This window comes from Acipenser ruthenus, chromosome 1, assembly GCF_902713425.1.
Source record: "Acipenser ruthenus chromosome 1, fAciRut3.2 maternal haplotype, whole genome shotgun sequence".
Lineage (NCBI taxonomy): Eukaryota > Metazoa > Chordata > Actinopteri > Acipenseriformes > Acipenseridae > Acipenser > Acipenser ruthenus.
In genome coordinates, this window is record NC_081189.1 from 20,445,156 (window position 1) to 20,467,180 (window position 22,025).

Consider the following 22,025-nt stretch of genomic DNA (forward strand, 5'->3'; position numbering starts at 1 on the left):
GCGGTGCAAAATTATGTCCACATAAAATCCAGAACATGAATTCAAGCCAGCGACCAGCCCCATTGTGGCTCTATGTACAATGTGTGTAATATTACACACACTGCTTAATGCCTTTTTTGTAAACAACTGTGACTTGGTGCAATCTAACCCTGTACCTAGCGAGTTGCCATTTGTCAGGTGATACAGCAATTAGCCTTTAACAACAGGGAGTGTAATCCTAGAATATTTCTAGTTTTTATGTAGACTGAGAAGTAGATCTAGTGGATGATTCAAGCAGACAGATACTGTTTTTGACTGATCTGCATGCTTTACTTGGGAAGATCCAGGTCAGCAGTTCAGCCAGTTGTACAAGTTTGACTTTGAATACAATCCAGAGTAAATGTGCTGGGTTTCTACTAGGCTCGGTGGTGTTGCTATTTTAGACTTGGGGAGAAACACATGCTAGTCTGTGTCATCCATACACAGCAGAACACTTTTTTTTGTTTTCCTTCTAAAATTAGTCAATATTAAGCTGTGTATCAACAAAGATGGTTAGAAAAATAAAAGTTAGCGGCAGTAGCCATGAAACAAGTCTGTAAAAATGAATGTCATGTCATGGGTTGTTTGAAAGAATAAGCACAGCTTGTGAGAAAAGAGAATCTGAAAAATACAGACAGGAATACGCTACCTCTGCTGAGCCTGGGAAAGTGCTGAGCCTTAGCAGGGAAGACGCAAGTTTTTCCATACCCAAGGCTTTTGCTTTTTCATTTCCTTTTCTCCCTCTCTGGTGGTTTCTCTGTTATTACCAAGTTCATGCCAAAAAAACAAGTTTAATAGACATGGGCAGAGAGAGTGTTTGTTTGATTTGAATAAGTCAGCAAAGAGCAGTTGATAACTTTAAATAATAAAGAAACACTAAACACCAAGTTTTTAACTGGAAGTGGCTTTGTGAGTTGTTGGTTTCCGGGAGATCAAATGCTTTTTGAGATTTTCTAACTTAATACCCGGATGTAATCCATGAATTTCCCATTCACCATATAGTACAGTAAACCCTTTTTTATGACCTGAACTTTTGATTTTTAACCTGTCATGCTGTATGCGTCTCTCACATTGTGCAGTAGAAACCAGACCTCTGCATTTTGCATTTACTGTGCAATGTTGTTTTAATGGATGTTTCTTGATTGGGAATATCCTTTTATTATTATTATTATTATTATTATTATTATTATTATTAATTTCTTAGCAGACACCCTTATCCAGGGCGACTTACAATTGTTACAAGATATCACATTATTTTTTACATACAATTACCCATTTATACAGTTGGGTTTTTTTACTGGAGCAATCTAGGTAAAGTACCTTGCTCAAGGGTACAGTAGAAGTGTACCCACCGGGGATTGAACCCACGACCGTCCAGTCAAGAGTCCAGAGCCCTAACCACTACTCCACACTGCTGCCCACATCTTACAGTAATTTGATGACCGATTTTACCAACACCTTACAGACATTTGCTTTATTATATTTTCAGAACTGCTCCCCAGAATTGGATTAAACTTTGTATGCACATTTTATTTCCAATGAGCGTGTGTGCGTCTGTTTGTAGATTTTTAAATATAATTTTTAAACTGTTCCTTCTAACACTTCTTTTTGTGTTGACTTCCTCTTGTATAACGTTTCTCAACATATGTTTCTGAAGCTGTGGTTTCCTAAACGTCTGCACCATAGCTTCAAGGCATTCCTAACACTTACTGTAGTTGATATAAATTAAAGACCTGCAAGTCAGAATCCCTGCTGTTGGAGCTGCATCTCTGAGTTAAAAATAACATTTTCCATGGGAAGATGTTTAAGTTGGGTGGTCCAAAAATAATGCAAAAATTAGTGGTTCTCCCCAAAATGAAAATGTCTGACTTTCAGGTTTCACTTAAATGGCTGTGAACTTTTCATGAACAGAATTTATACCCGGGGAGATTTTTGAATACAGGAAAATTGTGAGATTTATTAGACCTCGTATGAACTATTACATCTCCTGATTGCCCATAAAAAAATCTTACTGTCAAGTACATACATTAAAACAATTAATTGCTTTATGATTATACCCCCTGTTTCTTTTCTTTTCTTTTTTTAAATCAAAAATTGTACTGCATTGACCTGGCTTTATAAATATTGAACTGTTTTACACATGTTCTAAATTAATACTTTTTCTATGAAAGACTGGATCAAAAGGTTTACAAGTTTGAGTGACGTTTACTTCATATTCGACAGAGCTGGAATTGTCCTTGTGATATATGCACTGCAGCATTGTGGCGTCTTTCTCACTTGTGAACATGATGCTTGCAAGCCGTATATAAACATGCTTTCGTCACAACAGTAGGCTGCAAAATGTTCCTTTAGCCACTGAGACAAAACAAGAGAGCTTGTCTATGCATATTACATCGTGGCGCCATACATGATAGCATACAGTAGTATTATACACCTGAACTGGATTGCACTAGCTTTAAAAAGTTAAATCATAAAGCTCCTACAAAGGCAAAGTTAGTAATGACTTGCACTGTAACTAAGCTGATTTTAAACTTGCGTGTAACAGGAGCAACTGAGCACTGCTGTCCGATTCCCTTTCAAAGAAATTGGAGGATGTGAGTCGGAAGATGTAATGGTTGCCATTTGAATGAAGTAGCGTAAGGTGTTTTGACACCACATTGGATTGAAGCTTGGTTTAAGTGGGTTATATACACTACCTTTTAATGCAGTACGAGTCTTGCCTGTTGCCATTGCTGAATAACCTACTTGGTCATAAAGTGGAATTATATTAGGGTTACCACTGCAGTGGAGAGTGCTCCTTTTATAATGTTGGTTATGTTTTCAGGGATTCCAAGAAGCTGGTGTGCAGCACTAGGAAGAAAAGCTATCCACAGCTACTTTGCTGTGAGTGTGGGCATGATGGTATCAAAGTTGCTCTGCCTTTGTGTGTTTGGGCCCACAATCCTGTTTATGAGGAGAGGGGAGCTTTAATTTGCAGCTTTAGTTCTTTTTGTAAATGTTGTTTTGGTTTTGTGGCATCCTACAGCTACTTCACTTCTGCCTTCACACATTGGTGTTTTGTGTTGTATTGATATCCGTGACCACAATACACTTCGTGTAAATACCTAGTTGTTTTAATATCTAGAGATTATAATATATGCAGTAGTGGTTATAATGTATAGTGGTCACTGTTAATCAACACCATCGTACATTTCCCAGCACCAGACCGCTTGTATCAGATTGCAATGACAAGACAATACTGAAAAGGTACTTTTAGAAAAACGACAACAACAAAAAATAATAAATAAAGAGAAATAACATTTTCATTCAATGGTGGACCTGCAACATAAATGATCAGCCAGTGTTTTGTCTTGCATATAGTATTGTGTTTTGCAGTTTTTTTTCAGGCTACATCGTTTGTGCATTTTAATCGATTAAATAAATATTGAAAACCTAGGCTGGCAATAAATCACAAAAAACTGGAAAACAATTGCTTTTTAACTTGCTCAAGTAATCAAACTAGTCTTTAAACAGTTCTGCAAAGTCTGTGCATGTGTTTGCATCTGTGGTTGGGGTTGTTTTTTTTTTGTTTTTTTTGCGGTATATGTACTTTGTCTTGGGCAGAAATTTTGGCTTTGTTTCCATTTTCAATTAAGATCCCCCAAGACCACGGTTGGGTTGGGGTGGGTACATTTTTAGTGTAGTTGTGAATTGGTGATTTTGGTATCCCATCAGATTTGATGAAATACAAAGACCCACAAACATTTTGAACCACATTTGTTTTATATGCAATATAATAAACAGATTAATAGGTGGTGTAAGCAGGTTCTTATTTTTTTGTCCCGCACCCTAAAAGGGACACTTTTTCATAAGCCCCATTACCACACCAGCAAATCTATTTACAGCGGTAAAGCTTTTCAAAATTGATGTTTCAGCATGAAAGTTAATCTCATATCTAATGAACCTTAAGCATCACATTTCAAAGGAAAATGACACACACTGAAATCCTTAGCGCAAATGTCATTGTTTTTGTGAGAGGGACATTCTTGACATAGTACTACTGTGACATCATTCATGCCATACGCTTTTTATTTGTTTTTTGTTTGTTTGTTTTTTTACCTGGGAGGTTATCATATAGCATTGGGCATTATTTCCAAAAGGAGTTGGGGTGAAACATTTTTTGTTGCCTCGTGTGTGTTTTGTGGTCTTGGCTCAGCATGGGGCCTGTTGACACTACTGAAATCCCCTATCCCATGTTGGTCCAGTATTATGTTGAATGTAGAAATGATCAAATAGCTTAAATAACAATTATTTGCTTTACATTTCTTTCTTTTTAGGTCAATCCCCTACTAGAGGCTTTTGGAAATGCTCAAACAGTGATGAATGATAACAGCAGTAGGTTTGGAAAATACATTCAACTCCGATTCCAGAACTCTTCAGGTATGCATTAAATTACCAGGGGTTACACACAAATCCATTCACTTCAGTGCAAGGCTGTTCTGTATGTATCTAGGGCTTGATTCTTCTGGTGTGTGTAATAATTTACGAAAGCCCATACTATAGTCCTGCTTTTTTAAAGGAAAATATTTTTTTCATCATGGCTCGGGTTCTTCACCGAAACATCATGAAACCTGTATATTGTGCAACATCTTTCAGAAGCTTTGCTTCAGGTTTAATAGCAAACCAGAAAGACTGGACTTAAGCACTACATGACTTTCTGATTAAAATATGCTTGTCTCACCTACTTAGACAGGCAGTTTTAATTGAGCTGATCTAAAACGGACAATACGTTGAACGTTGTCACGTTAAGGTCTTTTCTTGAGTGCATCTAAATCTTGAGGGAGAGCAGGCAGTCTTACATGCAGTACATATATTGATAGAACTGGTTATCTAGCTGTGATGACGTTTCAAAAGATCATTCTTTAGCAGAGTCTGGAGATAGGCGTCATGCTTCATTTTTTACATACAAGAGAAGAGCTTTTGGCTTATCCAGTTATGATGAAACTTGAAAACTAAGTTTTTACATGTGCATCCAATTGATGTATTTGTATTTATTTATTTATTTATAATCCATTGGAGATGCACATTTCTGGTGACAGGGAAATGGTGATGGCGCCATACACATTTCTATTTGTATCTAGATCTTCTTATCAAATTGCAATAAAACTTGGATTGGAGATTCTTTAGCACAATTTTCTATAGCCACAGTTACTTTGTTGTGATTGTGGGCATAATGATATCAAAGTTGCTCTGCCCTTTTGTGTTTGTTCCCATTAGTTAATTTTATTTATTTGTTTTGTGGCATCCTACAGCTACTTAACTTCTGCCTTCACACATTGGCGTTTGTATTGTATTGATATTCATGACCACAATACATTTCTTGTAAATATCTAGTGGTTCCTATGTTCAGTGGTCACTGTTATCAGTCAGCACCATCATGCATTTCATATCAGATTGTAATGACAACACTATACTGAAAAGGTACTTGTAGAAAACTGAAACAAAGAAAAAAAAAATTATACTTGCATTTTTACACCTAGAGAACTAATTAGAAGAATTTCAGCAGCGTTTTTAATTAAAATAGCATTATTTTTGTACAGTGAAGAGTGCTAAAATCAATGAATATCTGCTGGAGAAATCTCGTGTTGTGCACCAAGACGAGGGGGAGAGGAATTTCCACATTTTCTACTGCATGTTGGCTGGGATATCTGCTGAAGATAAGGAGATGTACGGGCTGCTGGACCCAGACTTGTACAGGTAATTGCTGGCATTGTTGAATGGGCTCATTTCAAAGTCTTTCATCTTGAATCGCCCCAACTGTTTTCTTACTTTTTGAATAATGTCTTTCAATTAGAAGTCTTATCAATGTAGCCATAGTTTTTATATGTAGAGAAAACATATAATTGCAGATCCACCAAGCAAATGAAGCTACTACACTGCACATGGTTATAACCTTGAATAAGTCCAGAGTAACCTCTTTTTTTTATGTTCTTCCCTCTCGTCAATAAAACATACTGTATTGTATTACCTCATATCTTTTAAATAGAAAACCGGCCTGATGGAAACAGAGCATTATGTTTTGATAAATGCTCTTATGATTTGTACAGGCACTAATATAAACTACTAGGTGTGCTGATTAGTCATATTTTCAGAGTAATTGCTTTTAAGACGTATTTGTCATAAGGTATTAAATAAATCAAAACACGCCTATTTATTCATGCGTTGATTTCAAAACAAGAAAAGCTGCCCTCCCTATACAATTGAATAGCAATCAAGGGCAATTAACTTTCACACTGAGTTTTAAAAGCTGGTTGTAACCCAGTGTTCCTGTCCATCCTGGATGCTGACACTTTTACCTCAGTACTTCGGCCGTAAAGTGACAAGGAAAGTATTTTGCAAAACTAGCCAATGCAACTGATTCATCGTGTAAACACAAGCTAACACTGGAAACTGGGATATGTATTTCTGTGTCAAGTTTAATAACACCTTGCCCAGGACTACAATACCTCAATTCACCGCAGAGATCATGCATTTCTAATTAAAGTAAATAAAAAAAAAAAGGATTTCATATCAAAAGAAAGGCAAGACAGCTCGCTCAAAGTATAAGTTAGTTTTAGTTGGAGGGACTGGATTGTTTTTGTTGAGGAATTAACATGTTTTGTTTAATTTAATTAATACCTAAAAACTTAATTTCTTAAAGGTAATTACTTGGAAAATACATGTTTCGGCACACCCCTGATAACTATTGCTACTGTTCTAATTTTTATTACAGATACATTAATGGCAAATATGGTTCCCCTGAAATGGTCAACAAATGGAGTACCAAGTACAATGAGGTGTGCAATGCCATGGATATGGTTGGGTTTGAAGAACAGGTGCGTGGTTTTGTCTTCTCACTTCTGGGAATACTGGGAACAGTTGTTTCGGATAGTCATTCATCCCTTTGTATTTTCACACGTCTTTCAGGAGCAAGTGGACATGAAGACAATCCTTGCTGGAATCCTGTCCCTTGGCAATATTAAGTTTGAACCACAGGAAACTGGGATCCTGAAAGCGACAGAGCAGTCCAATGGCTGGCTCAAAGCTGCTGCAGTGAGTATTGTGCTCCAACAAGCTGTTTTGTGTTTTCCTTAAGTTTACTAATCTAAAACATCTACCAATTTAAAACAAGAACCATAAACGGAAAAGGTGTGCTTCACATTTAAACAATTGTGTACATAGATGACTCCATGCAAAATACAGGTGTACCTGTAATCTAGTGTTGAGCGATTTATCACTTTTACAAGTCGATTTCGATCATATTCCGAAAAGGGCTTGTAACCAGAGGGTCCCCGGTTCAAATCCCACCTCAGCCACTGACTCATTGTGTGACCCTGAGCAAGTCACTTAACCTCCTTGTGCTCTGTCTTTTGGGTGAGACGTAGTTATAAGTGACTGCAGCTGATGCATAGTTCACACACCCTAGTCTCTGTAAGTCACCTTGGATAAAGGCATCTGCTAAATAAACAAATAATAATAATAATATTTGATATTTGAAAATAATCCTGATTTTTATGATTATCGATTATTCTAATAACATCATTCTTCGGGGAAAAAAGTCACAAAAAGGTTCCTGATTTAAATGTTTTTTACAGTATGCATTATATTGAAGTCACTACTAAAGCAGCATAACCAATATATAAACACACAGAAACTACATTTTTAAATAAAGAAGAAAAGCACACACAATCTGACAAAGCACTCTCTTGCTCTCAACTGCCTGAAATCTTCTCTTCAGCTCTTTTGAATCCCTAACTCTTTAGGGTTGATAATGCTGCAGAACAGAAAATAATAATAATAATACATGGCTAGAAGTTTATTAACTCATTAAATATAATGTAATACAAGAAAGAATGGCAACCTGAAACTAAATATTATGAAAATAATTGTCTGTAATTAATAATTACAATTATTTTTATAATCTTTTGTTTCAGGTTGCCATTCTTTGTTGCATTACGTTTAATTTTAATAATATTAAATTAAACGTAAAACAAGAAATAGTAATTTGAAACATTTTTGTTTATTTAAAAAAAAAAAAAATTAATAATAATAATTTATTAACCTGTCTTGCTGACTAAACTAAAATGAGAAAGAGTCAACAATAACAGATACATACAAGTGTAACTAGACAATAACTTTGGGTAGCTCACTTATAAATACATATTTATATCAACATCCATGAACCTTTGCTTTGGTTTCAAGGGTGATTGATCTGACATGGACTGACCCTATATTTATATAATTTAATATCCTCCGCTTTTCTCTTGCGGAACGAAATGTCATTAATAAGGTGACTGATAAATGTGTAAAGAAAATGCAAATAGTTTGTATTTATGAACTTACAGTATTTCAACACTCGCTCGCCTAATGAAGAGTTCTGCTACGCTACGCTCCCTGTATGTTTTTGTTCATGATGCCGTTTTGTATGCATTATGGGAGCTTTACAGGAGGGCGGGTCTCGAGGTTCCCTTGACTACAGATCCCAGAGTGACAGCAGCTTCAGTGACTGCCTGACGTGAACCGCTGGAATTGAAAGTGGCTGAGATGCGGAAGTAACTTTTATGATGAGTGACCATAAAGAAGACGTGAAGTTTTATAGTCTAATAATCGATCAAAATTGTGCAGTTTATTAATCGTTCGAAGTCGGTTTCGGTGTTTAATTTAATAATCGGAAATTAACTGTATTTTCGATTAATCGCTCATCGCTACTGTAATCCCATATGGTTTTGAAGTAATGTAGGCAGTTGCCCTTTTAGGTCCAGAAGAAAACATGCATAGAAATAGTATGGAAAATGGGTTATCAACTTCAGACATGCAGCAAAAGAACTGGCCCCATTGTATGATGATACAAAAGACAATCTACTGCTAACCTTTAAGATTTGACTGCAGCTCCCAGGGATGGGTTCCGCTGTGCTGTTTTTAGTGCTTGGCTTTCATTGCTGATATTTTAAAACCATTTAAATCAGGCATGATGCTGATCACTGTTAAATATCTTTTGGCCAGGCTTAGTTACATCTGGTGGCAGTTGATAAGCTATATGTGTTTGCTGAAGGGAATTTGTGCTATATTTGGAATCAGTAATGAGCTTTCAATAGCAATAGCAATTGTTTATTAAACATAAATAACTGTTGCCTGCCTTCTTGCTAATCTCTTGCTAGCTATGTAGTGGTCATAGAATAGCTGAGGTTACCACATGCGAGTGTGCAAGGAAACTTCCTGTGTCGTTTCTACACCCATTTGTTTTTGCCATGGAAATGACACTGTAGGTTGGAGGAAACGCAGCTGACTGATCAGTTTTTACTTTCTCCTGCACAACATGATAAACGAGAAATGTGTTTAAAAATGTATCAGAAATGGGAGTGGAAGGGCAATGCCATATAATGCATGCAGTTCAATTTTAAACTATTCATTTTAAGATGCATGTAAAAATGTAGTTCACACAAATACATACTGTATTTTGTCAATACATATATAGTTACAGCCCTCAAAGAGCTGCAGCTTTCTCTGATCTAGTTACCAAGCAGTATCACCAGGACCCAGTAGATGATTATTTATAGAAAGCAGAGCTGGTTACAGCAGTGCAACTTTGCATAGTGGCAAAAACAAACTCAGAATAGTCATACTGAAATTTAAAAATGTCCATTACGTCTGTTCACACTTTTTTCTTTAAAAAATGTACTTTAAGTCATTTGAAAGTCAAAGCAAAAGAATTTACAGTTTCAGCTTTTGAGGGATACAGTATTTAATATCGAAGGACATTTCAAGGTACAATCGCTTCACTGGTCTCACTTCCCACAAGACAGTAAGAATTCTCCTCACTGAGCACAATAGCAAAATAAACTTACCATTTGTGAGGCAATGTCACCAATAACCCCCCCCCACATGCTTTGACTTTTGGGTCTGTATAGTTGGTACACAGTTAGATTAAATTCTATGTGCACAGTTATATTCTTTTCAGTACAGTTCCCTTTCAGGTGATGTTCAACATGAACTGTTTCTGTTCCACATTATTTTTACTCACTGACCATATTTTTTAAACAGACCAATTGCTTTCAGACAACTTTCTTTACAAGCTCTCTTCTGTCCCAGAGTTTCATCACAAGCGGTGTGCAATACAAATTAACCCTTTCAGTGCCACACGGTTTTTAACCTCCGGATATATCAATTGCACAATTTTTTCTCATTACTTGTCATATATAGAAACCATTTGTTCTGATAAAGTATTGCTACTGGCATTCTTAGTTTTTGTTCACAGAAATTCCCATTTCTAAGTTTCTTCTGACTTTCTCTTCTGTAGGGCCAGTTTGGTGTACAAGAGGAGGAGTTGGTGAAATGTTTAATTTGTACTACATCAGTGACTCGAGGTGAATCCATTAAGAGGAACCACAGTCAGCAGCAAGCAGAAGGTAAGAATAAGTAACACTGTTATTTGTGTGCTAGATTCCGAGAGCTCTTTACTTCAAATAATATACCTCGAAACATTTCATTTAGTATTACATTGATCAAATAGCCAAGTCCAGGTCTTTTATCCTATATTGTCATTATCACATTTCTTTGAGAAACATTTCTTCTTTTTTTAAAACAATTTTGGGAAAGTAAAAAGAATATCATGTCACCCCCTCCCCCTATTTCAAACACATGGTTCAATTCAAGTGGTGCCCCTTATAAGAAGATGGTTCAATATATACACTCCCCACACAATTCATTTTCACTGGAACCATCTAGGAATCTGAACGTGTTTTTGAGAGCCACTGTTTTTACGGTGCAGTGGAATTATGGGAGTGCTGTTGATTGGGTACCTTTCTTTGAGTTCACAGCAGAATATAAGATGCATTTCCACTGTGCAGTAATAACTTTACTCATTCCTTGAGCCCCTAATGTACACATCCTAAGCTTTTAAAGCACTGATCTCATTTAATAGTGATGTTTTTTAATGTATTCTATTTCAGATGCAAGAGACTCAATAGCAAAAGTAGCGTATGGTAGAGTGTTCGGTTGGATTGTCAGCAAAATTAATGAACTTCTCGCCCCCAACGTGGACTTGAATGAAGAACATCAAGAAATTGGTATGTTTTTAATATCACAAATCTTGTGTCTTTAAAGGTAATTCTGAGGATTGAGACTGAACCATGCATACTATTTTATAGGCAAGCATGTTAATAGTGACAAATATTATTATTTTTATTATTATTATTATTATTTATTTCTTAGCAGACGCCCTTATCCAGGGCGACTTACAATTCCCCATTTATACAGTTGGGTTTTTACTGGAGCAATCTAGGTAAAGTACCTTGCTCAAGGGTACAACAGCAGTGTCCCCCACTGGGGATTGAACCCACAACCCTCCGGTCAAGAGTCCAGAGCCCTAACCACTACTCCACACTGCTGCCCAGTGCCTTGCATAAGGATTCACCCCCCTTGGACTTTTTCCACATTTTGTAGTGTTACAATCTGGAATTGAACTGGATTTAATTGGGATTTTTACCATTTGATTTACACAACATACTTAACACTTTGAAGGTGCAAAATATTTTTTATTGTGACACAAAAGTTAATTAAACAAAAAAAAAAAAGACATTTGTTGGTTGCATAAGTATTCACCCCCCTGAGTCAATACTTGGTAGAAGCACCTTTGGCAGCAATTACAGCTGTGAGTCTTTTTGGGTAAGTCTCTACCAGCTTTGCACATCTGGATCCTGCAATTTTTGCCCATTCTTCTTGGCAAAATTGCTCGAGCTCTGTCAAGTTGGATGGGGACCGTTGGTGAACAGCAATTTTCAAGTCTTGCCACAGATTCTCAATCGGATTGAGGTCTGGGCTTTGACTGGGCCATTCTAAGACATTCAGGTTCTTGTTTTTAAACCACTCCAGTGTAGCTTTGGCTATGTATTTAGGGTCATTGTCCTGCCTTAAGGTGAACCTCCGCCCCAGTACCAGGTCTCTTGCAGACTGAAACAGAATTTCCCTGTATTTGGCTCCATCCATCTTGCCCTCAATCCTGACCAGTTTCCCAGTCCCTGCCGATGAAAAGCATCCCCATAACATGATGCTGCCACCACCATGCTTCACCGTGGGGATGGTGTTCTCAGGGTGATGAGCAGTGTTGGCTTTGCGCCACACATAGCGTTTTGTGCTAAGGCCAAAAAGTTCAATTTTGGTCTCATCAGACCAGAGAACCTTTTTCCACATGTTTGCTGTGTCTCCCACATCCATTTTGGCAAAATCCAAACAGGATTTGATATGGGTTTTTTTCATCAATGGCTTTCTTCTCGCCACTCTTCCATAAAGCCCAGCTTTGTGGAGCGTCCAGGTTATAGTTGTCCCATGGACGGTTTCTCCCATCTCCGCTGTGGATCTCTCCAGCTCCTTCAGAGTTACCATTGACCTCTTGGTTGCTTCTCTGACTAATGCCCTCCTTACCTGGTCACTGAGTTTTGGTGGACGGCCTTCTCTAGGCAGAGTCGCGGTTGTGCCATATTCTTTCCATTTTTTAATAATGGATTTAAGGGTGCTCCGGGGGATGTTCAAAGTTTGGGATATTTTTTTTTATAACCCAACCCTGATTTGGTGCTTCTCCAGAACTTTATCCTGGACTTGTTTTGATAGCTCCTTGGTCTTCATGATGCTGTTTGTTTAGATATGCTCTCTAACAAACTCTGGGGCCTTCCAGAAACAGGTGTATTTAACACCTTCCACTTCTTAATAATCGTCTTGACCGTGCTCCAAGGGATATTCAAGGCCTTTGATATTTTTTTATACCCATCCCCTGATCTGTGCCTTTCAACAACTTTGTCCCAGAGTTCTTTTGAAAGTGCCTTGGTGCTCATGGTTGAGTCTTTGCTTTGAAATGCACTACCCAGCAGAGGAACCTACAGGAACTGCTGAATTTATCCTGAGATCATGTGACACTTTAATTGCACACAGGTGGACTCCATTCAACTAATTATGTGACTTCTGAAGGCAATTGGTTGCACCAGAGCTTATTCAGGGGTGTCACAGCAAAGGGGGTGAATACTTATGAAATCAAGACTTTTCAGTTTTTTATTTGTAAATAATTTTGAAAAATATGTAGAGTTTTTTCCCCACTTCGACATTATGGACTATTTTGTTTAGATCAGTGACAAAAAATCCTAATTAAATTCATTTTAATTCCAGGTTGTAACACTACAAAATGTGGAAAAGTCCAAGGGGGGTGAATACTTATGCAAGGCACTGTATACAATTATAACCTGAGATCACTTGGATATAAAAAAAACACCCATTTCTAGAGGTAATTTAAGGTCTGACTATAGTGGCCATATTTCTGATAAACCAAATAAACCAACTGAATTACTTTCTTCCAGGAAGCGTATTTCATTTGACATATTTTGGCCGTTGTGTGGGCTGTTTTTTATTTTATTTTTTTAATTTATTTTAAATGGCACATTAACTAGGTAATACTTATGATGCCTTTTTATGTAGATTTCTATTTCAAGTGTGATTCTCTTAACTTGTCTCAACTGTGACCGCTGCTGGTACATTTAATATTAACCTGTTTATACTGTGGTTCGTCAAACTTGAAGTCATTTCTTTAAATGGAATACAGGCAATGATTAGTATTTTGTCCATATCTTTATTGAGTTGAAATTCAGTTTAAACCATGGAAAAACAAAGTCCTCATTATTGGTGGGGATGTGAAATGAATTTTAGAAGACATTTTATTGGGTATTAAAGACTATGCTGTTTGCCATGGCATAGTTGTTGGTTGTGACAATTTGTGTTTTTATGCAGGTATTTTGGATATTTTTGGATTTGAGAATTTTGCTGTGAACAGATATGAACAGCTCTGTATAAACCTTGCCAATGAACAACTGCAGTATTTCTTCAATCATGTAAGTACTGTAACGATCCGTTAGAGCATTCTATGTAACCATGAAATTTCATATGCTGCATCCAAAGTTAATGATCAGGCAGCTACGTTTATACATGGTTTAGCTTTCTATATGTCTTGATGGACATGAATTCTTCCTGTTCAGCAAATTTTAAAACTGTAATTGTTTGCATGTACTTTTCCGCGTTTCCGGTTTTACCGAAAAATGACAGGATTTATTATTTTTTTTAACAGGATGTTGGGTTTTTACTGATTTTCTACCCAATTTTTGTCTATTTTTCAATATTTCCCTGGTACTATTTTCTAGGAAATACACAATATTTTGATTTAAATGCTGTTCTATTTTCTCCGATATTGTAATAAACAGCCCTACACTGTATCCTAGGATACAGCAGACATTTAGACGTCAGAGGATCAAATACGTTCAAACTCTGTCACTTCACAAACACATTATCACCTGATAACCTGAGCTGAGGTATGTATTGGTTACTTCGTGCGACAGTACTGTCTGTCCATCAGCTAAAACACTGCCTAACGCCGACAATCTTAATCGTAAATATTTGACAGAAAATGGCAATGCTTTAGTTGGTAAACTTCTAGAACGCATTGATGGAAATGTCCAGTGTGATCTGACGCGTCTCCCGATGGATTGCACCGCCTAGTTCTGTCAATTTTCTTTTCTTATGATTTCAAGGTGAATAAACCTGGCTTGTTTTGTGCTGATGTCATGTTCATACCTTCTGTAGATACTGTTTCCGTCAGCACAGCGATTGCCCAAACGTTCGCAAAGTACCAGCTAACTTGGGAAAATGTGCTTTTGACTTGCACAGATTCTGCTTCATCATACATGCCAGAGACATTAAACCTAATAAGAAACCAGAACTGCTACGCATCATATATATTTTTTTATTATTATTTAAAATATCCCTATTTACATGCTATTGGAGTTCTGGATAGAGAAGTAGCAGAATGTTTTGGAAGTAACAATTATCCCTCAATAAAATATTTTATTAAACATTATAACCATATTTAACTGAATGTGAAGAAAAAAAGAACACAGAATTTATTTCACATGATTTTCCAAAGTTCTCTGTGGCATACACTTTATTTTTTCCCTTTTCATCCCACCCTCAAATAAACTACAATGTCAAAGTTCAATATCAGACCGCTTGGCTAGATAATTAAGGTTTGCAAACCAGTAAGAATAAAATTAAAAAAAAAATAACAATTGGAGAACTTTATTATTGCCAGTTTGATGCAACAAAAAATATTAGCATTTTACTATTAGCAATTACAGTACTATTAGAAAAAAAAGAGCATGATTGTTTTTGGCAGATTTCTTTGCATCTTTGTTTAACAACATGATGAGAAATCTTTAACAATTTGGAGAACTCTCTCTTTGATCACATTTGCTCAAGGCACCGCTGATGCATTTTACACGTGTGCCATATAACATACCGTAAGTAGTTTATTGATTCACAGATTATTCTGGATAGGAGAGATGGAAATAAGAGTCGTGTTGCATAGCAGCTTCACCCATTCCAGGTTTTACTACGAACTTGATTAGCCACAGTGTACAGGTAACTAGCTCAGTGTGTCTTAATCCCCCTTCACACTGGCACTTCTGTCTACCCGCGTCACAGTCCTGCGTAGTGTTCGACCCGGGTCGAGTGAGACAAAATGCATGATGGGCGTTCATAAGCAGACGAAGTAACAAACAGCCACATCTGCGGGAAGGTTTCACTTCCGCAAGGGACATTACTATTTATTCTGTTTAGCCATATTTCTGTTGATCTGAGACGCACCATGAGCCAGATTGCTGCAGGGCTGGCATGGAGCGATGAAGAAACATTTGCTCTAATCAACATTTGGGCCGACAGTTCAATCCAGAGAAGCTTGGGTGGAAGCGTCCGTAACAAGCATGGCACCTTGAAAGGCTGAACAGATGAAATGGTGCTCATGTGAGCATTGCATACACACATTGTGTACTTGCTTTTGTCACCCAGGTCGACCCTGCTTCTTCAAAAAGCAGTGTGAAATCATAGCCGACCTGCATGACACCGGGTCGCGACCCGGGTAGAGCATGCCAGTGTGGAAGGGCTCTATTTAAATATTCCATCCCTGGAAAGGCATTGTGTACTGTGATCCCAATAGATATTTACCATCTGCAAAAGTTTCTCTGTATAATAACGCACACATTTTAACTTTTCCACAGCACATCTTTTTGATGGAGCAGAAGGAATATAAAGAGGAGGGCATTAAATGGGAAACAATTACATTTAAGGACAACAAACCCATCTTGGTAAGAACACACCTTTTTTATTTTTTTAGATAACATTCATCTAGACATTGCCCCATTACCTAGTGAATAGCTGTGTGTTCCATTTGTGGCTTTGATCTGTAACAGTAAGTTTGATGCATTTTAATCTGATAAAGTGGTTAACGCTGGACTGCTTTATTCACAGGACCTTTTCTTGGCCAAGCCTTTTGGAATCTTCTCACTGTTGGATGAGCAAAGTGCATTTCCTAAAGTAAGTGTTTTCACCCATTCCATTGTTAATGTGTATTATAACTGCCACATTTTATATAGATTTATTTTATTTTATTTTTTTTTACTCCATTTCAGCATTATCATACTTAAAAACAATAGACACAAAATGTTAAATAGGTTAGTAATTTGTTTGCCAATAACATACCTAGCATACAGCGCTTAATTTATTTTAAGAAAGTATACTGATCTAAACTATGGTGCCACCGTGTGGTTAAAACATAGGAGCACCATGTGAATAAACTACAAAATAGTGTTATTGTTTTATAACCTGAAATCGCAACTCTATTTTTTTTGTAGGCAACCGACACTAACTTTGTTGACAAACTCAACAGCAATTTTAAGGGAAAACCACACTTTGAAATTGTTAGGAGTCACAACCCTATGTTTACTGTTGTACATTATGCTGGAAAGGTATGTATCTTCCCTTATCCATGTGTGCCAAATGTGAGCTTCTATATAAACTGTCTGCCATATAAACTACAATGGTTTGGTTAAAATATCTTATTCAAGTCAGGGGGCATAATTATTTTTACTATTGGTGTAACGTATGATAATGCATATCATGTAGTTCTTAAATGACATTTTTGTGGAAGTTCTTCTTTCCCAATTTCAGGCTTCATATAATAATGAAATACATATTTCAATATACTGTACAAAGGCAAGCGGCCATTTAATAATGATTTATAGATAGTGATATACCAGACAAATACAGATATACCAGTAACTGCATTATTTTCATAAGGATAACATTTTACAAATTATGGTACTACTGATGCATTGAACCAATACAGCCATTATTCAAATTAAATCCAAGCCAGTATGAAAAATGTATTTTGCAGTTTGTAGCCTATTTTGTGTTTCTTTTGCTTGTTTTTAGTTTTTTGCAAAAATAAGTAGTATATCCTTTTTTTTTTTTTTGTACTGAGCTTAGCTCGCAAGGACTACTTGAAAGCTGTGTCTGGTTAACTTTGCAGACTTCAAAGACAATACAGTTGCATTTTTCATAGGTTGTTAAATATACTTTATATGCCTTTTAGTAACTTCAAGATTAAAATGAATAAAGATAACCACACTTGTGCACTGATTTTGCTGTTACTCTGCGGGAACAACATCTGGCATGTGGTTTTCTGGCTCAAACAGGCTTGTTTTTCTTAACATTTTTTAAACTGTACATATTATTTTTTTATTATTTATTTCTTAGCAGACGCCCTTATCCAGGGCGACTTACAATTGTTACAAGATATCACATTATTTTTACATACAATTACATTATTTTTTACACATTATTTTTACATACAATTACCCATTTATACAGTTGGGTTTTTACTGGAGCAATCTAGGTAAAGTACCTTGCTCAAGGGTACAGCAGCAGTGTCACCCACCAGGGATTGAACCCACAACCCTCCGGTCAAGAGTCCAGAGCCCTAACCACTACTCCACACTGCTGCCCGACAGGACTGAGCAGGCAGCCAAACAAGGCTGACATTTCATCATTGGGTGCATGCAACCACATTTCAACAAATGCAGCCTGCAATGTTTGTGTAGAATGATACTGCTGCAGAACTTAGACACATCGTACTCTCTCATGCCATTGTACCTGTTAAACACCTTCCAAATGGTCACTCACTGTTATTTATTTTCCCTGACCATTGTCAGAGTGAATAAAGTCTTTGTCTGCTTACTAGAGAGTCCACCTCTCTTCACAGGGAAGTGTCTTCAGCAAAGCAAGTACTTTTACTGAGACAGATAGGCAGCATGATTTTTTTGATGCTTGTGTGTGGTAGGGTCAGGAATGTGAGTGAAACATTCAATCAGATTGTGCATTATAAGGAGTACCATTTCCAGAAGTGCACAAACCAATAGTACTATATAATTGTAGAACCACTATGGTGACCTGGCTATGTAACCCACTATCCAGAGGTACTGAACAGACTGCAGTGCTTTCAGACACTTCATAGTGAAGTATCAAAAATATGTTGAGAAATTCAGCGGCACTGTGTAGTAAATAAATCGTGTCATAGTTGTTGTAGAGAATCAATAAATAAATATGTATCTTATTCAGTTATTCTTGGATAGGGAATAAAAGCCAACTGAAGGTACAGCACATATTATAGCAGGCTGTGTGGCCCGGTGGTTAAAGAAAAGGGCTTGTAACCAGGAGGTCCCTGGTTCAAATCCCACCTTAGCCACTGACTCATTGTGTGACCCTGAGCAAGTCACTTCACCTCCTTGTGCTCCGTCTTTCGGGTGAGACGTAGTTGTAAGTGACTCTGCAGCTGATGCACTGTTCACACACCCTAGTCTCTGTAAGTCGCCTTGGATAAAGGCGTAAGCTAAATTAAATAAATGAAAATATTATTATACCGACTGATGTAAAATTAGCCATTAGGTAAAACTACTGTGTCCATGTGTCTTAAATGGTACGATTTAAAGAGAATTCTTGACCACAGCAGTAATATTTGTAGTTGAAGGTATAATAACAAGGCTAATAATAATCATTATCTTTCTCATTTTACACCCTAATGTTTTAGCTGCCGTTACAGATTACATGTATTTTCCAAACTTTATCACTTTGAGTGAAGCAATTTTTTTTCCCCCCTCATTTTTTAAATTTTTGGTTTAAAATGCTGACCTGTCTTGAGCAGTAATGTAAATCCTTTATGCCTAATCTGAACACTCCTGATGTGGTAGCTACAGTAGGAGACTGTGGAATGGTCTGTTTTTCATAGAAAACAAAAAAAAACAAGTGTAAATTTAAATTTTTAAAAAGCTGTTCTTAGTTATGACATCAAGCATTTTGGTCAGTATTTCTTTTGACTGATATTGCATATGAGTTTAAGGATGTTTACTGTGCCTATGACCTGGGAATGTGTTTGTTATAGTTTTAGTCCTATGTAAATTAGAAATTCAAATGCTTTCGATTATGAAAAGGTAAACAAACTTCAAAGTTGTAACACGTAACAGGTTACTGATTATTTGGGACCTCAATTACATGGCTTTAGAGCAGGGCTTCTCAAACTCAGTCCTGGGGACCCCCTGTGGCTGCTGGTTTTCATTCCAACCAAGCTCTCAGTTACTTAACTAGACCCTTAATTGAACAAATAATTTGCTTAATTTTTACTTGTTTTCAGCTCTTAAACATTTTGCAGTTCAAGTTATTTATCAAATGTTATAGCTAACTTGAAATATGGAACTGTTCAAGAGCTGAAAACAAGTAAATAGGTCTTATTAAGCAAATGACTAGTTCAATTAAGGGTCTAGTTTAGTAATTGAGAGCTCGGTTGGAATGAAAACCAGCAGCCACAGGGGGTTCCCAGGGCTGAGTTTGAGAAGCCCTGCTGTAGAGGAACCAGTTTTTAAAAAATGCCTTCACTTTTGCTATTGTGGTGTTTTGATACACTATCCCCAACATAGTAAAGCCTGGATGGGTTATCATCGGTTATCATGTATGTGGCTGCCGGCATCAAAATGACAATATATGCAAAGAAAAAAAGGTTGTAACTATTCTCGGGTTCCAAGAGGAGTAACACTGGAGAATGAATAATGTGAGGGATCTCGGGTTTCCTCTTTGCAGATACCAGATCATCTGCTCCTAACAGTAGTATCCTTCTGTGGTCTCAGGAATGCGTTTGCATTATAAATCTTGCTCTATTTCATTGCCTTAAAATCATTAAGACCCTTTCATTGACTTAATTTTAAACCACCTAGTGCATTTCAAGACTGTGCAGGTCCCTTCATTATAAGGATAGTGTGGGTTCTAGTGCTTTAATTGTATTTTGACTATAAAAGTACTGTATGTACATTTAGACACATTGTATAGACCCTATTGCCTTTTATATGGATTATGAAATGTATTTAAAAGCAAGAGCAATTGGGAACCAGCAGAACGAGTTCCAGCTTTATGCTTTGATTTGGTCAGCCACTCTGCCATAAAGATATGTTTTATGGGAATGTGTGTTCTTTCTTTTTTATCCATTAACAAAGACTTTTTTGTTTAGTACAAAAAACAGTGGTCATGGATTTATTTTTTTTACGTTGATAGCGTGGTGAGTTATGTCTGTACCCGGTCAACAAAAAAGCCCCTGCGACATAATCTGGATTCCGTTTCCAGGTGTGTTTGCTTGAGATCTGTTCTGTGTTGTAAATCAGAGTTGAATATTTTCTTTTTTCCCCTCCAGGTTCAGTACAACGCCAGTGGGTTCTTGGAGAAGAACAGGGACACAATACCAGCTAATATCCGAGGGTTATTCATCAACAGTGTGACCCCACTGCTCAGTGTGCTCTTTGCAGGTAAACAGCAGGAGTGAGGAATGGGGAAATATCCTGCATACTGAGAGGGCGGGGGACCCAAAAATCACCTGTACCAAATATTAATCGCGTGTGTGTGTGTGTGTGTGCAGGTTGGTTTTTTTTGGTATTTGTTCATCAGTCAGTTTTAGTTCTTTCAGTTCTGGATTTGTTTTTAGTTATGTTTGTAGTTCTTATGCTTGCTGGTTTAATGTAAATTCATCCTTTTCGAGTTTAGATATGTAATAATTCCTTGGTGCCTACTATTAATAATTGTTGTTTAAATTTGAATTTCAGCCACAATATCCAGAACAGGCACGTTAATTCCACAACTCAGAGCCAAGGTAATTCATTTATTTGACTTTGTTTTGTTTTGTTTTTTTCAATCATAACACCATGGTAAAGGCCAAGGAATACCAGGCTAATTCTGTTTTCAATGTTTCTATGATAGCAATAGAACCAATGATCGAATATGGATAGACTTTTGTATAGTTGGGTACAGGATTAGATCCTATTGCATTTTACTGAATCTGTGAAACCATTTAAAAAGCAGGGACATTTTCTCACAAGGAGCTCTCTTTCCAAAGGCCTGTAAGGCATTTTAAAGGAATGTCAAACATTAAATGCTAAAAAGACATAAACCAATGATAATATTGATAGAGCTTTTTAATCAAAATTGTTAGAACTTGGTAGCATCAGTTTGGCTTGAAAAGGTATAGGAAACAGGTTTCTACCTAAGTCTGTATTTGTTTTGAAATTGTATGCAATGGTTAAACCCAAAGTGATTTTTGCATCCTTGCATGCATTCAAGCTCTCACAAGCTGTTGAAGACAACTTCAACTCAACCAGAAAACAGTCGGTGGGAGCGCAGTTTAAGGTAAGCGAGCTACTCTTAATGATGCATACAAATGATTATTTCTGTTTTGGATGTGGGCGTGATGCTCAACACCCCTTACTAAATGTTCAGGAGCAGATCTAGATACAGATCTTGAAGGAAAGCTGTACTTTTCCTGTGTTGACAGATGTGGCAACTTTAATAAGCAATTCAGAGAATGCACAAAGATAAATAAATACATTCTGTAAGCTGTGTGCACTGACTCCAGTTTTAACAGGCTTTTTTATGTTGATGGTTTGAAACTTGGTTAAAAACTTTTCTTTTTATCCATGTTTAGTTGAAAATGTATATTAATAAACTAGGCAGAACACAAGTCTGAATGTTCAAGTTTTACTGCACTTTGCATTCTGGAGTATCCGTCAAAATGGCATCAATTGAAATTTTTT

General features: G+C 36.8%; 1 protein-coding gene across 2 annotated transcripts in view; it reads left to right on the forward strand.

Moving 5' to 3' along the window:
- The window catches only part of LOC117400817 (myosin-IIIb-like), a 48,388-nt gene that overhangs the window by 12,320 nt on the left and 14,043 nt on the right, over positions 1 to 22,025 (forward strand). For both annotated transcript variants that reach the window (XM_059021003.1, XM_059021007.1), the window contains exons 5-17: positions 4,335 to 4,437; positions 5,598 to 5,754; positions 6,770 to 6,872; positions 6,964 to 7,089; positions 10,334 to 10,442; positions 10,986 to 11,102; positions 13,807 to 13,907; positions 16,122 to 16,208; positions 16,372 to 16,437; positions 16,755 to 16,868; positions 20,636 to 20,747; positions 21,042 to 21,088; positions 21,556 to 21,621. In XM_059021003.1, coding sequence (XP_058876986.1) covers positions 4,335 to 4,437; positions 5,598 to 5,754; positions 6,770 to 6,872; positions 6,964 to 7,089; positions 10,334 to 10,442; positions 10,986 to 11,102; positions 13,807 to 13,907; positions 16,122 to 16,208; positions 16,372 to 16,437; positions 16,755 to 16,868; positions 20,636 to 20,747; positions 21,042 to 21,088; positions 21,556 to 21,621 — 1,308 coding nt within the window. The remainder of the gene's footprint in view (positions 1 to 4,334; positions 4,438 to 5,597; positions 5,755 to 6,769; positions 6,873 to 6,963; positions 7,090 to 10,333; positions 10,443 to 10,985; positions 11,103 to 13,806; positions 13,908 to 16,121; positions 16,209 to 16,371; positions 16,438 to 16,754; positions 16,869 to 20,635; positions 20,748 to 21,041; positions 21,089 to 21,555; positions 21,622 to 22,025) is intronic.